This window comes from Leopardus geoffroyi, chromosome E2 (assembly GCF_018350155.1).
Source record: "Leopardus geoffroyi isolate Oge1 chromosome E2, O.geoffroyi_Oge1_pat1.0, whole genome shotgun sequence".
NCBI classification, from domain to species: domain Eukaryota; kingdom Metazoa; phylum Chordata; class Mammalia; order Carnivora; family Felidae; genus Leopardus; species Leopardus geoffroyi.
This window is the reverse complement of record NC_059335.1, coordinates 10,488,417-10,503,550: the sequence shown is the minus strand read 5'-3', so window position 1 is coordinate 10,503,550 and position 15,134 is coordinate 10,488,417. Positions and strand designations below refer to the sequence as shown.

The 15,134-nt window shown below is 50.1% G+C and overlaps 1 protein-coding gene across 4 annotated transcripts in view; it reads right to left on the bottom strand.

The window, feature by feature from the left end:
• Nucleotides 1–4,523: 4,523 nt before the first annotated feature.
• Nucleotides 4,524–15,134, bottom strand: part of PRKD2 (protein kinase D2) — a 47,262-nt gene continuing 36,651 nt past the window's right edge. For 3 of the 4 annotated variants that reach the window (XM_045440777.1, XM_045440776.1, XM_045440778.1), the window contains 4 exons: nucleotides 12,765–12,863; nucleotides 9,092–9,359; nucleotides 5,308–5,393; nucleotides 4,524–4,990 (listed from right to left, as the gene is read on the bottom strand). In XM_045440777.1, the coding sequence (XP_045296733.1) occupies nucleotides 4,778–4,990; nucleotides 5,308–5,393; nucleotides 9,092–9,359; nucleotides 12,765–12,863 (666 nt within the window). In that variant the 3' untranslated portion in view covers nucleotides 4,524–4,777. Of the gene's footprint in view, nucleotides 4,991–5,307; nucleotides 5,394–9,091; nucleotides 9,385–12,764; nucleotides 12,864–15,134 lie in introns of those variants that run through there. The other variant, XR_006702249.1, reaches the window with a different exon arrangement.

Below are 15,134 nucleotides of genomic sequence, written 5' to 3'. Positions count from 1 at the left end.
CTGAGCCACCCAGGCATCCCCACCTCGTTGGCCTCTTGATGATCCCATTGATGATGAGATGTCTGAGGAGTCCCTGGAAATGAACATGCAGCAGAAACTTCCAACCGTAACATACAAGTCCCTCCCTCGGAAGCCCCGGACCTGGGTGCGAAAGTTGCCCAAACATGGGTGGAGGCCACATTAAATCCTCGGGGCTTACTGCTAAGCATTTGGCTCCTCTGATGCTAATGAAAAAGGGGGCCACAGTCATCCTAGACCCTGTGTGTGTAGGGTGACTTTCAGCCTTTGCAGGATGTGGCTGGTCTCTTACATTTGTGGGGAATTCGGTGAGGGGTGGAGAGAAGAAAGAGTGAAGGTTAGACATGAATAGACTGAAGGGGGATCGAAACTCTGAAAAGGACTCACAGGATTGGCAAGATAACCGAAGCCAGTCCGGCTGGTAGGTAGGTACCAGTCTGCAAAATCCTCACACACAAGGCGCGCCTCACGGGGGGCAATCCAAGACTCATGGAAATAATTGTCTCATTTAGCTGAGGGGCTCAGCCCATAAATGCTGATTGAAGATGGGACACCAAGGAGAAGATGTAGGGACGGGACCGGGGCCATGAAATGAGTCACAAGAGGGGTGACGCCGCTTGTTGCCAAGAGAAATTACGAGCGGCCCCCGTTGACTCGGGGTGGGTAGTGTTTTGATAGCTGGAAAATCTGGGTGAGTGCAGTGGGGAGGTGGTTCCTGCCATTAGGGTTGTTATCGTCTGAGACTGAGTCCCGTGAAGGGGCAGGATGCGAAGGAGCCCAGAAATCCTGACTCATCCATGCTAGGGAGAGGGAGAGGTTACTGTCACAACCAGGCGGTGAGTTAGAAGGAGTCTTTGAGGCGTACGTGAGACAAGGCTCAATCTGCCTGCAACCCATCCTATTTCTTTTTTTTTTTTTTTTAATTTTTTTTTTCAGCGTTTATTTATTTTTGGGACAGAGAGAGACAGAGCATGAACGGGGGAGGGGCAGAGAGAGAGGGAGACACAGAATCGGAAACAGGCTCCAGGCTCCGAGCCATCAGCCCAGAGCCCGACGCGGGGCTCGAACTCACGGATCGCGAGATCATGACTTGGCTGAAGTCGGACGCTTAACCGACTGCGCCACCCAGGCGCCCCAACCCATCCTATTTCCAAATCAGGTTACATGCTGATGGACTGGGGGATAAGACTTCAACCTATCTTTCTGGGATCAGGGGAGGGGACACACTTCAACCCATCGCAGCCTCAGAAACCACTGGAGTTGCCTTTTAGTCTTGGGTCGAGATGCCACGAACGATGGGATAAATTCCTCCTGTGGCTACCGTTAGCCTTTGGATGCGGAAGTTGGGTCCTCAATGGGGTGCTTGTGGCTTAACGTCGTGGCCATGCATCCCTAGACACCTTGTGTCTCTGGGGGGGTACGTGTTGAGTGTCAGTGAGTGAGCCGAGTGGGGGGATCATCCACATATTGGATTTGGGGGGGGTGGGTATGGCAAGGGGAACCACACCCCTCAAATGAGCATTCAGGGTCCCCGGAAAGGAAGAGGGGGTTTCCGTGACCTCTTGAGGCACTCCTGTCCCTGTGCATTGTTGACTTTCCCGGGTGAGAACAAAAAGATGGAGAATCTGGACGCAGAGGGAAATGAAAGAATGTGTAGACAGACGAGGCGTTCGTAAGATAAGCTGGGTGGTGCCGGAAGGGATAGAGAGGCAGAGACAGTGTTCGGATTGGGAACTCGCAGCGACCCAGGTTTGACGCTTGTTTATGGCCTACAGGTCTTGGCCTAGCCATATGCCAAAGGCTTGAGGGGTATTTATGGACAGGGAGAAAGCCTGTCAGAAGGGAATCCTTGGGGAGACTACCTCTTAACCCTCGAATTTGGTGTCCCTTTTCTTTATAGTCCCTACAAGCACCTCTCTCAAGATCAGGGTTGGTAGGGGGCGCCTGGGTGGCTCAGTCGGTTAAGAGGCCGACTTCGGCTCAGGTCATGATCTCACAGTCCGTGAGTTCGAGCCCCGCGTCGGGCTCTGTGCTGACCGCTCAGAGCCTGGAGCCTGTTTGGGATCCTGTGTCTCCCTCTCTCTGACCCTCCCCCGTTCATGCTCTGTCTCTCTCTGTCTCAAAAATAAATAAACATTAAAAAAAAAAAAAAAAGATCAGGGTTGGTAGTATCCAATGGCCCTAACAGAATGGGCTTATGGGCTTTTTTTTTTTTCAAATTCAAGGTGTGGGGCCTTAAGTGACACTGTGTGACTTTGCTTTGATGTGCCCCGGCATCCTCATGATTGATGTTGGACTAACCTCATGGAATTCTGCAATCAAGGTATTTCTCCAGCTCATGTTACGGGTTTTTTGTTTTTTTGTTTTTTTTTTTTAGGTTTTTATTTCTTTATTCATTTAAGTAATCTCTACACCCAACGTGGGCCTTGAACTGACAACCCTGAGATCAAGAATTGCTCTCGATGCTCTTTGGACTGAGCCAGCCAGGCGTCCCTCACGTCATGTTTTTGATCGTATCTCTAATTTCTGGCCTCAAACTTAACAAAACTAGTGGCCAAGATCGAAGCAGTGGGATTATCCAGGATCAGGCCTGAGTAGGCATTCTGTATATTTCCCAATGTGGGTCTGTCATTGGGGACGGATTTGTCTATCTGTTGTCTACCCTCCTGGACCTTGGACCAATCAGTTTTATTTTTATTTTTATTAAAAAAAATTTTTTTTTACGTTTATTTATTTTTGAGACAGAGAGAGACAGAGCATGAACGGGGGAGGGTCAAAGAGAAAGAGACACAGAATCTGAAACAGGCTCCAGGCTCCGAGCTGTCAGCACGGAGCCTGAGGCGGGGCTCGAACCTAGGAGCCATGAGATCATGACCTGAGCCAAAATCAAGAGTCAGGCACTTAGCCAACTGAGCCACCCAGGTGCCCCCCTCATCTGAGCTTTTTTTTTTTAATTTTTTTAAATGTTTCATTTATTTTTGAGAAAGAGACAGAGTACGAGTGGGGGAGGGACAGAGAGAGAAAGAGAGAGACACAGAATCCAAAGCAGGCTCCAGGCTCTGAGCTGTCGGCACGGAGCCCGACGTGGGGGCTCGAACTTGTGAACTGCGAGATCATGACCTGAGCTGAAGCCGGACGCTTAACTGACTGAACCACCCAGGTGCCCAATGAACTTCTTTAAATCAAAGAGCCGTCACTCTGGATTATCAACAGTAGCCAAACTATGGAAAGAGTCCAAATGTCCATTGATGGATGAAGAGAAGAGAGGGAAACAAACCACAAGAGACTCTTAGCTGTAGAGAACAAATCACCAGTTGACAGAGGGAGGTGGGTGGGAGATGGGCCAGATGGGTGATGGGTACTAATGAGGGCATTTGTGCTGAGCACTGGGTGTTTTATGTAAGGGATGAATCACTGAATTTCTACTCCTGAAACCAATATCGCACTCTATGCTAGCTAAAACTTAAATTAAACAAACAAACAAACTGAGCCTGGATGGCTCAGTCGGTTAAGTGTCTGATTCTTGACTTCGGCTCAGGTCATGATCTCGCAGTTCGTGAGTTCGAGCCCTCATTTGGCTCTACGCTGTCACTGTGGAGTTGCTTCGGATCCTCTGTCACCTGGCTCTCTGCCCCTCTCCCACTGGCGCTCTCTCTCTCTCTCTCTCTCTCTCTCTCTCAAAAATAAATAAACATTAAAAACATAGTCTGGGTGACAATGAGGAGCTGGAGGGCAGGGGTCAAAGGTGGAGCAATGTTCCCTCTGCCTACAATCTCAGGACCGGGATGAAGCTTGAGAAGTTAGCTCAGACGACCGGCCTTCCCGACCGCGAGGCTCGCTTGAGACTCACCCAGCCATACCCACTCTGGGTCTTCACGGTCCTGGGACGGGTCTCTCTCTCCGCTGGATGGCGAACCCCCTGAGGGCAGAGCCTGGGCGGTCTCAGTCACCACTGTGTCCCCAGCATCACCCACCACAGTGTGACAGATGGATGACCCAGTGAATGAACACATTCTGTGCGTAGAGAAGTCACCGCATCGGTTTAAAAGAAAATACTAAATATTGCGCATCAGGTTTCTACTCAGGACCAGACTTGCGCTAACTGCATTGTTCTTATCAGTGGTTGTGATTAGTAGTAATGTCCCCAACCAAAACAGTGGATCAAACAAGCCATGGGGTTACTTTGCTCCAGACCCTCCGAGCCTCCAGTCGGGCTCCAGCATCCATCCTCCCCTCCGGGCTTACTCCTTCCTTTTCGAACTCTTCCTGCTTTTCGCTTCCCCTGCCTCCTTCTGCTCCCCTCCGTACCTTCCCCCTCCCAGACTTCCCTCCTGGCAGTCCTCCCTCCAGGTTTCCCACCCCCGTTGCTCCTTCTTCCAAAAGTCCTCCAGCTTCCAGCCCCCTCGCCGCCACCTCTCCCATCCGTCCCCCTCCCCCCCTTTTAGGAAATATCCTCTTTCCGGGTGAACTCCATCTCCGTGAACAATAGACTCATGATACGAGAGTGCGGTGTGGCCAGAGACTCAGGCCATGGGGCCAGAGATGAGTTCGTTTTAATTGCTGGGGAGTTCACGTTGCAAATAACTACACCCCTCCACGGACACCCGCCGTGCTCCTCCCCCGGGGCGTGCGCCATCCGGTTTGGGCAGGAAGCCGCTTCTCCTTAGATGGAACAGTTCCATGAGATGGTGCAGGAGGGCAGCTCTCCGGGGACGGGAGGACAGCATCATGGGGCAGCCAGGGCGGGGGGCACGGGGCCTCAGAGGACGCTGATGCGCTCGGCCAGCCCCTGCATCTCGTGGTCCTGCGGCGGGAGGGCCCCACCGAAGTCCCCATCGGCGGGCAGGCCGGGCCCGGGCAGCGGGTGCTCGGCCACGAACTGCTCCCAGCGCGCGTCGTCACTCTCGTGCGTGATGTACCGCTCGCCCATCTTCCCCTCCAGCTCTCGGAGGTCCAGCCACGTCTGGTACTCCTGGGCCCCGGAGACCAAAGGTTAGCAGGCACAGAGCACACAGCGCCCGCACCTTATCCACCCCGCGGGGGACCGGCCGGGTACCAGGGAAGGTGAAGCCACGCCCTTCACAACCCGCCCAGCCAATAGAAATTCAGCTCCACCTCCTTCTACAGCCCAGCCAATGGGAACCTCAGCCACGTTCGCGAGCCACGGAAAAAGTACCTGCATCCTTCACCACTCGCACAGCCAATAAGCCATCTGGTTCCTCCCCTTACCCCAACCCAGCCAATAGGACCTCCCGCCCCCTTCGCTCTCAGCCCCGCCCCCTGCATCACCTGTAACCAGGGGTGACTGAGAGATTTGTCCACGCTGTAGCGCTTGCGCATCTTCACCTGCAGCAGGTTGTTGATGAGGTCAATGGCTGCACGGGAAGGAGACAGTTCAAGTCCTGCGCGCTGAGGGGCCGCCCCTCCCCTCCAACAGGCCACTCCAGCCTGCGTGCCTACCATCCGGGGCCTTCCCTCTGCATGGGCCCGGTGGCTTTGAAGCCTCACCTGCACCACTCGCTCACCCACCCGTTTCCTCATTAAATTACCATTGTGCCCCCCCCTCCTCCGACGTTGCACACACACTAGCTCCTACATCTCTTCACCAAGACTCTCCCTCAGTTTCCCCATTTCTAGGTCACCTTCATAAGCTTTGTCATACAGAGGTGCATACAGGAACACCGGTACTACTCCTCGCTTAATATTATTCTTTAAGCATATACAGTGGCATGAAATCTGGTCATTTGCGGGGCGCCTGGGTGGCGCAGTCGGTTAAGCATCCGACTTCAGCCAGGTCACGATCTCGCGGTCCGTGAGTTCGAGCCCTGCGTCAGGCTCTGGGCTGATGGCTCAGAGCCTGGAGCCTGTTTCCGATTCTGTGTCTCCCTCTCTGTCTGCCCCTCCCCCGTTCATGCTCTGTCTCTCTCTGTCCCAAAAATAAATAAACGTTGAAAAAAAAAATAAAATAAATCTGGTCATTTGCAACAACTGGGTGGAAGAGTGTATTATGCTAAGTGAACTAAGTCGGAGAAAGATAAATATCATATGATTTCACTCACATGTGGAATTTAAGAAGCAAAACAGATGAACACAGGGGAAGGGAAGGAAAAATAAGATAAAAACGCAGAGGGAGGGGGGCGCCTGGGTGGCTCCGTCGGTTAAGCATCCGGCTTTGGCTCAGGTCGTATCTCCCCGCTTGTGAGTTCGAGCCCCGCGTCGGGCTCTGTGCTGACGGCTCAGAGCCTGGAGCCTGCTTCCGATTCTGTGTCTCCCTCTCTCTGCCCTTCCCCCACTCGCACTCTGTCTCTCTTTCTCAAATAAAACATTAAAAAGAGAGAGAGAGAGAGAGGCAAATTATAAGAGACTCCTAAATACAGAGAACAAACTGAGGGTTGCTGGAGGGGAGAGGGTGGGGCGGTGGCTAAATGGGCGACGGGCATTAGGGTGGATACTTGTTGGGATGAGCCCTAGGTGTTCTATGTAAGTGATGAATCACTAAATTTTACTCCTGAGACCATTATTATACTATATGTTAACTAACTTGGATTGAAACAAAATTTTTAAAAATATATATTTTTGTTTAAGCCAAACCATTTGTCCAAGATATACCGTGAAGTGGACAATGCAAATTGGAAAACGGTCAGCTGCCATCTGCGTAAAAGGGGGAAAGAAAAGAATATAGATCCACATATTTTCTTGCACTATTTTTATGACTTTTTTTAAAATAAAAGTTTGGATTTATCTATTTTGAGAGAGAGAGGCAAGGTAAGAGAGGGAGAGAGAGAGGATCCCAAGCAGGCTCTGCACTCTCAGCATGGGGCCTGACTCAGGGCTCAAACTCACGAACCGTGAGATCCTGACTTGAGCCAAAATCAAGAGTTGGACGCTTAACCAACTGCGCCACCCAGGTGCCCCTATAACTTTTTAAAAAATGTTTGTGTATTTATTTTGAGAGGGGGAAAGAGAGTGTGAGCAGGGGAGGGGCAGAGAGATGAAGAGAGAGAATCCCAAGCAGCCTCCACGCTGTCAGCATAGAGCCCAACGAGGGGCTCGATCCCACGAACCAGGAGATCATGACCTGAGCCCAAATCAAGAGTCAACGCTTAACTGACTGAGCCACCCAGACTTGTAAAAAGACTTGTAATAGCCATTGTCTTTGGGAAGAATAACAAAGGACTGAGAATTTTCACTATAGATCCTTCTGTATATTTAATATTTTTGAGAGGGGGGAGGAGCAGAGAGAGAGGAAGACACAGAATCCAAAGCAGGCTCCAGGCTCTGAGCTGTCAGCACAGAGCCCGACCGCGGGGTTCGAACTCACGAACCGCGAGATCATGACCTGAGCCAAAGTCGGAGGCTCAACCGGCTGAGCCACCCAGGTGCCCCCCTCCCATTCTGTATATTTAAAAATTTGAGCCATGGGAGTATTTAAACAAAAATCGACAGCATTCGGTTTCACATCACTTCGCTTTTTAAAAATTCATTTTTCAAGGTGAAACTGAAAATATTACGTCACCCTGGTCAATGAAAATCCAAAGATCACTTGCCAGGCACACAAAAATGAAATGAAAATAAAACAAACTTATTCGACGGTAGTCAGCCAGTGGATTCCTGCAGAAGGCCCAGAGACCGGCCTGTCTTTTAGGAAAAGGAGAATTGGCGAGTGTCAGGCACTCAAGACAAGCCATCACTCGTCCAAGGCTGTCTGCTCGATCAGAAGCCTTGAAGAACAAGGCCTCACTGTGTGAACCCCTCTGAGTACAGGCCTTACCCACACGGCCTCCCTCACACATGGCCATCCACACCAGATTCACTCTTACCGAGACTTCTGAGTGGGTCCCAAAAGACCACGCTGAGGACCCCCCAGTATTACTCTAGCACTCGAGAATGCACATTCTTATCACTTAGTGCTTACCTGTCTCGGGCCCACCACTGCTACCTTTTTCTGCACTAACCCCCATGGCACCCCTCCCCGCCCCCCGCCCTGCCAGCTCCATGAGGCCACATCCCTCTAGGGCCCTTCCTTCCTCGACAACCTTCTCTTCGCAACCTTCTCCTCACGTGATCCCTTCTCTCCTATTCATCCCGGTATTCCCAGAACCTAGGACAGTCAGTGCTGGCCACATAGTAGGCACTCAGCAGGTAGTTGTTGCATAAACTGTTCTGAATAGTGATTGTCTTCTTAGCCCCCCTCGCATACTCTGTCTTCCTGAGCTCCCCGGCTCCGGGACCTGCCCCCCTTGTTCTTACAGCCCCCTCACGTGCCCCAGTATCTTAGCCCCGCCGTAGGCGCGTCCCCACACCTGGCTGGGGCCCCAAAGTTACAAGCCTCCTGGGGCCCAAGTCACAAGACCAAGTGTCACCACCCGGCCACAACGCCGAAGCCCCCGAATCCCACTGTCCGTCTCAGGCGTGGCTCCCCTCACTGTGCGCCCCCCATTCCCACCCGCTTCTAGGTTCAGGTGACTTTGGTCCCAGGACAGGTCCTTCTGGACAGCTTCAGAAACCCTCCATGGCCCTGCCCCTCCTCTCGCCACGCCCCTAAACCTGTCCCCTCCATCGCTGGACCTGCCCCCTTGGCCCCAGGCCCAAGTCTGCCCGGCACCCAGCAAATGAGCTGCCCTCCGGAGCCACTGCTTTTGCAAGGCTAACCCTTCCGGGGTCATAACCCCAAAGCCTCCAGGCCCCAGCCAATGCCATGGGAGGAAGGATCCGCCTCTTCTGGCCACCCCAGCTGTTTGGTTTCCTCAGGTCCAGCGGTCCCTCTCCTGGTCCTGCCCTAGACCAGCCAAACCTCGCTCAGGCCCCAAGGCGCCGTCTGTCCCCTGCTTCTGGAACACTTCGTTTCCTGTGAACTAGGAACCAGGCCCGACGGGTTCCACACAAACCCCTGAGTCCCCGCCCCAAGGTTCCAGGTCCAGGGCACCTCACCTTTTAAAGGACCGCCCTCCCCGTGGCCCCACCCGTCGCTAGGCTCCACCCCCATAGTTGCTTCAGGGCTCCACCTCTTCTGCGGCCCCGCCCCCTCCGCGCCCCGCCCCCTCCGCGCCCTCCGCCCCTCGCCTCCGCCCACCTCCGGAGGAGATACAGCTCCAGGGGCAGGCTGGGTACATGAAGGCGGCGTTCTGGATCTGGTCTTTGATGTCCTCATCCTCGTTGAAGGGGAACGTGCCACTGAGGCTGACGTACATGATCACGCCCACCGACCACATGTCCAGGGAGCGGTTGTAGCCCTGGTTGAGCAGCACCTCGGGCGCCAGGTAGGCAGGCGTGCCCACCACCGAGCGCCGGAACGACTTCTCGCCGATGATGCGCGCGAAGCCGAAGTCGCACAGCTTCACCTGCAGAGGGCGTGGGGTGCAGGGTCTGAAGGAGTGTTAAGGCTGCACCCTACCCAGGGTCCCCACCACCACGCCCCTCCGTGGCATTCCAGACAAAACTGAATGTTGGTTCAGATCCAAGCCTCTCCTCCCACTAGTCAAGTGGCCTTGGGCAAGTGACGTCCCCTCTCGGTGCTTCAGTTTCCTCATCTGTAGGAGGAGGGGGATCAAACCCGCCGACCTCAAAGGGCCGCCATGAGGATTACGTGAGTGTATCCATCTAACGCGCATAGGGTAATAAATGCCCCGTACGCCGTGAGCGCCTAATAAATGCCACCTGCTCCTAGGCTTCCGCCACACTGAGCAGGTCTCTTAACCACCTCGTGCCTCTGTTTCCTCTTTTGCACAACGGGGATCCTAAAAATCCCCACCTTAAAGGGTGGTTGTATGGACTGAAAGAATAAATACATGCAAAGGGAGCAGTGTCTAGCTCAATGTGAGTTTCAAGATCTCAGGGGCAGGACCCAACTCGTCCCAGCCCCAGCGATGTCATGTGTATCGAGGATGTTAACAGCAGCTTCCTCTCCAGCTTCCCTGGGGATTCAATGGGACACCCGCACGTGAACTGCTGACCCTCAAAGCCAGCAGACAGCAACAGGTGTTCGCCCAACTTTCCCTTGATGGTGGAGGCAGTCTAGGGTCACGGACAGTCTGTGGAGCCTGCCACACCTGGGTTCAAGGTCCTGCCCTCCTTCCCATCAGTTCATAGGCAGCACCCCTTTCTGTGCTGCCATCTCTGTTCATGTATTGTTCCTCCCCTGCTCAAAATCTTTTCTATGGCTCACTATGGCTCTCCAGAGTCCACGACCCTTGGAGCCCCAAGCCTCTGTTGCCTGCCCTCGGAATCAGCCACAGCCCAACCACTGACTCGATGTGACAGCCAGGCCACCCTGTCCTGAGATCCTTTTCCTTTTCAAAGATCCACCCTTTTCTGCAGATGTTACAATGGAATATTACTTGGGAGTAGCGAGCCATGCGACGATATAAATGAGCTCTGAAAACATCTAAGTGAGAGAAGCCAGACACAAAGGGCCTATCTAGCGTTGGATATTCTGCTTAATGCAAAACGCCCAGAATAGGCAAATCTACAGAAAATAGATTCATGGTTGGGATGAAGGGTGGTGGGATTGGGGGATGATGGCTAAGGGGTACGGGGTCTGCTTTGGGGGTGATGAAATGTTCTAAAATGGGCTGCACAACTCTGTGAATACACTAAAACCCACTGAATTGTATACTTTGGTTTTTTTTTTTTTAAGTTTATTTATTTATTTAAGAGAGTGAGAGAGAAGGAGGGAGGGGTAGAGAGGGAGGGAGGGAGAGAGAGAGTGAGAGAGAGAGAGAGAGAGAGAGAGAGAATCTCAAGCAGGCTCCACACCGTCAGCACAGAGCCTGATGTGGGGCTCAAACTCACGAACCATGAGATCGTGACCTGAGCTGAAATCAAGAGTCAGACACTTAACCAACTGAGCCACCCAGCCACCCCCAAATTGTATATCTGAATCAGTGAATTGCATCATGTGTAAATTGTATCTTGATAAAGCTGTTTAAAAAAAAAAAAAAAAACTGGCTACAGGGCCTTTGCACAGACTGTTCCCCCTGCCTGGAATACTTGTCCATCCAAAAAAAAATAGACTCTTACTCTTTCTTCAGAGAGTTTTTCTCTGACCCTCCAGTGGGCTACATAGTTATGTGAGCTCACAGAACCATGTCAGAGAACTCATTACAGATATGACATTATCGTGACAATATGATCAACATTTGTTCTTCTCTCTGTGACTTGCACTGACCCATACGGTGGTCACTGGCTACTTGTGGCTACCGAGCCCTTGGATATGGCAAGTGCAATTGACAAACTAGTTTTTATTTAATCTTCACTAAATTTCCTACAGTTTTACGTGTAAAAACTGATCCTGTGTTACATCCCAGGCTGCCACTAACACTGAACTTCTGGAAGCAGAAGGAAACTATGGGGTTGACATAAGTTGTTTCCACTGGGAGTCAAAACCTTTTACCCTTCCAAAATAAATGTTAATGACAATAATATCCTCTTTTACTATTAGAAGAAAAGATTCTAGACTTAGTTATTGGACAGCTTTTAAATATGCTTGGAACCACTTGGATAGGTCAATCTACTTTTCCAACCGCTTTTATGAAATCTAAGCGCAAAATCAAATATTTATTTTTTTCCCAAATCAAATATCTGATAAAAATTTCATATCTGAATTGAGATGTACTCTAGGTGTTAAACACACACCAGATTTTGGAACTTGGTATGGAAAGAAAGAATATTTCATTAATAATTTTTATGTTGATTACACATTGAAATGATAATATTTGAATATACTGGGATAAAGTGTATTATTAAAGTCAAGATCACCAGGGGCGCCTGGCTGGCTCAGTCAGTGGAGCATGTGACTCTTGATCTCAGGGTTGTGGGTTCGAGCCCCACTTTGGGAGTAGAGATAACTTGGGGCACCTGGGCAGCTCAGTTGGGTGAGCATCCGACTCTTGATCTCAGGTCAGGTCACGATCTCATGGTTCATGAGTTCAAGGCTCGTGTTGGGCTCTGCACTGGCAGTGGATAGCCTGCTTGGGGTTCTCTCTCTCCCTCTCTCTCTGTCCCCCACCTCCTGCTTGCACACTCTATAAGTAAGTAAATAAATAAATAAATAAAATCTTTAAAGTTAATGTCACCAGTGCCTGGGGGGCTCAGTCGGTTAAGTGCCCGACTTCGGCTCAGATCATGATCTCGTGGGTCGTGAGTTTGAGCCTCACCTCGGGCTCTGTGCTGACAGCTCAGAGCCTGGAGCCTGCTTTGGATTCTGTTCTGTCTCTCTGCCCCTCCCCTGCTCAAACTCTCTCTCTTTCTCTCTCGCTCTCAAATATAAAGTAAAACATAAAAATAAAATAAAAATCTTGAATGTAATTGGCCACATAGCCGTGCAGAATAAAGACTACATTTCCCAGCCTCCCTTGCAGCCAGCCATGACCACATGATCAAGACCTGGCCAACGGGATGCTAGAAGGCTCCAAAAGGAAGGGGGTGTGTCCATTTCCTCCACCCTGTTTTTTTCCTCCTTCTCCCTATTATCTTTTCACATGATAGGGACCATCATGACCCTTGAAGACTAACAACATCACAGAGAGGCCAGAACAGGACAGCCGGAGCCGAATACCTGACACTAAGAAACTGCTGTTTCAGCCTCAAAACGCTTACGCTGGACGCTACATGAGGGAGAAACATCCTCTATTTTATTTAAGCCACTGTTATCTTGAGTCTCTGTGTTCAGTTGGCCTATTCATACAACCCCCACCAGCCTCCAGTGTTAGCTGGACCTCCCCAAATCAAGCCGGGACGTAACTGACCTGAGGAAATGGGTCAGCGGATGCCAGCAACACGTTTTCTGGTTTCAAATCACAGTGGACGATGTTCTTGAAGTGAAGGTGTCTCAAGGCCACCAGGATCTGAGGGGAGGAGATGGGGCCAGTAAGGAAGACAGAAAGGTCCCTGCCTCAGATTCTGACTTCAGCGGCCAGCCCTCCAAACCCCATCCATGCCTCTCTCTGCACCCCTGAAGATGTCTCCCCAGGACCGGGGGCAGGGGGCAGTGGAGCTCCGAATGAGAATCTCAGAATCCCAAAACCATTACATCCAAGCTAGGAGTTGGATAATTCTAGAAAGGCTCAGCCGGAGCAGTGGGTTTAGGAAGATCCTGAGATCCTCTGGCATGTGATAAGTTCCTGACAAAAAAGAACTATTAATGAGACTCCTGGCTGGCTCAGCCAGGAGAGCACATGACTTGGGATCTCTGAGGTCATGAGCTCAGGCCTTCCTTTGGGCCTGGAGTTTACTTATAAAAGGTGTGTGTGGGGGGGATGCTATTAATAAAGTAGCAGCCTTTAAGGAAGTACTATTATGTGACCCCATTTTTTAAAAAGTATTTTTCATCCACTATATATATATTATACTATACTATATATATATAATATATATATAGTATAGTATATATAATATATATACTATATATATATATTATATATATGTTATATATATAGTATATATACTATACTATATAAATATAGTATATTTAGTATATATAGTATATATATGTATATATATATACTATATATATAGTATATATAGTATATATATAATATATATATACTATATATATAGTATAGTATATATATTACATGTATATATATAATATATTATATATAATATATTATATATATACACATAATATTGGGGTGCCTGGGTGACTCTGTTGGTTGAGCCTCTGACTTTGGCTCAGGTCATGATCTCATGGGTTGTGAGTTCAAGCCCCGCGTCAGGCTCTGTGCTGACAGCTCAGAGCCTAGAGCCTGCTTCGGATTTTATACCCCCTCTCTGTCCCCCCACCCCCACCCCAACTCGCACTCTGTCTCTCAAAAATAAACAAATATTAAATATATATATATATATATATATATATATATATATATATATATAAAATGAAACAATACAAATACCAATATGATCTACATTTTATATCAAATGCTAGAGCCAGCCTACCTAGGTGGAAAATCTGGCTCTACACTTACTAGCTTGTGGCCTTGGGCAAGCCACTTTAACTCTCCGGGTCTCAGTTTTCTCATCTGTAAAATGGGGGTAACAAAAGTACCCATTCTCAGGGGTTGCTGTTGAAGTTTAAATGGGTTGACGCATAAAAGGTGCTTAGGACAGGGGCGCCTGGCTGGCTCAGTTAGAGGAGGGCAACTTTTTTTTTTTTTTTAACGTTTGTTTATTTTTGAGAGAGAGAAACACACAGAGCATGAGCGGGGGAGGGGCAGAGAGAGAGGGAGACACAGAATCCGAAGCAGGTTCCAGGCCCCAAGCTGTCAGCACAGAGCCCCACGCGGGGCTCGAACTCACGGACCATGAGATCACGACCTGAGCCGAAGTCGGAAGCTTAACCGACTGAGCCACCCAGGCACCCCTGGAGTGAGTGACTCTTGATCTCAGGGTTGTGAGTTCGAGCCTCACGCTGGTTGTGGAGATTACATAAAAGTAAAATCTTAAAAACATAAAATAAAAAGTCCCTAGGGCAGTATCTGGCACAGAGCAAGCACTATGTTAGCTACTGCTGTTGTTACGGGCAGGACCTGGGCCCTCTCTCCACCTCAGTTTCCTCATCTGTAAGATGGGGATTAGAGTAATACCTACCTTGGAAGGCAGTTGTGAAGCCTAAGCAAGCCCGTGAGTAAAGGGCTTAGCACAGGACTTGGGGTAGAGCAGACAAGAGGCGGAAGGCAGACATCTGCAGAGAGAGAGAGAGACAGAGAGAGAGAAGAAGAAAAGATGGGAGACCAGAAAGAGAAAGCAACCAGTTGCTGAGGGCAGGCGGTTCCCTCTCTCCACACGGAGTCTGGATAAGCCCGCCCCAGTAGGCTTCTGTCCACACCCCACAAGCCACCCTAACAAAGACACAGTGCTGGGGAGAGCGAGGGTTCTGGGTCTGTATAAAGGAAGCACAGCACAGGGGATTTCGCAACCAAGAGAAGAAGCCCTAGAATCAGGTGAGGGACCAGCCCGTGAGCAGGCCTTTCTAGGAAGGCTGTAAAACCCAGAAACCTTGAAAGGCAACATTTAACATTGCAAAAGTTAAACTCTTAATGGCAAATAAAAGCCATGAATGAAAGGGAAAGGAAAACAAATACTGGGATTAAAAAAAAAAAAATTGAACAACACAAGTG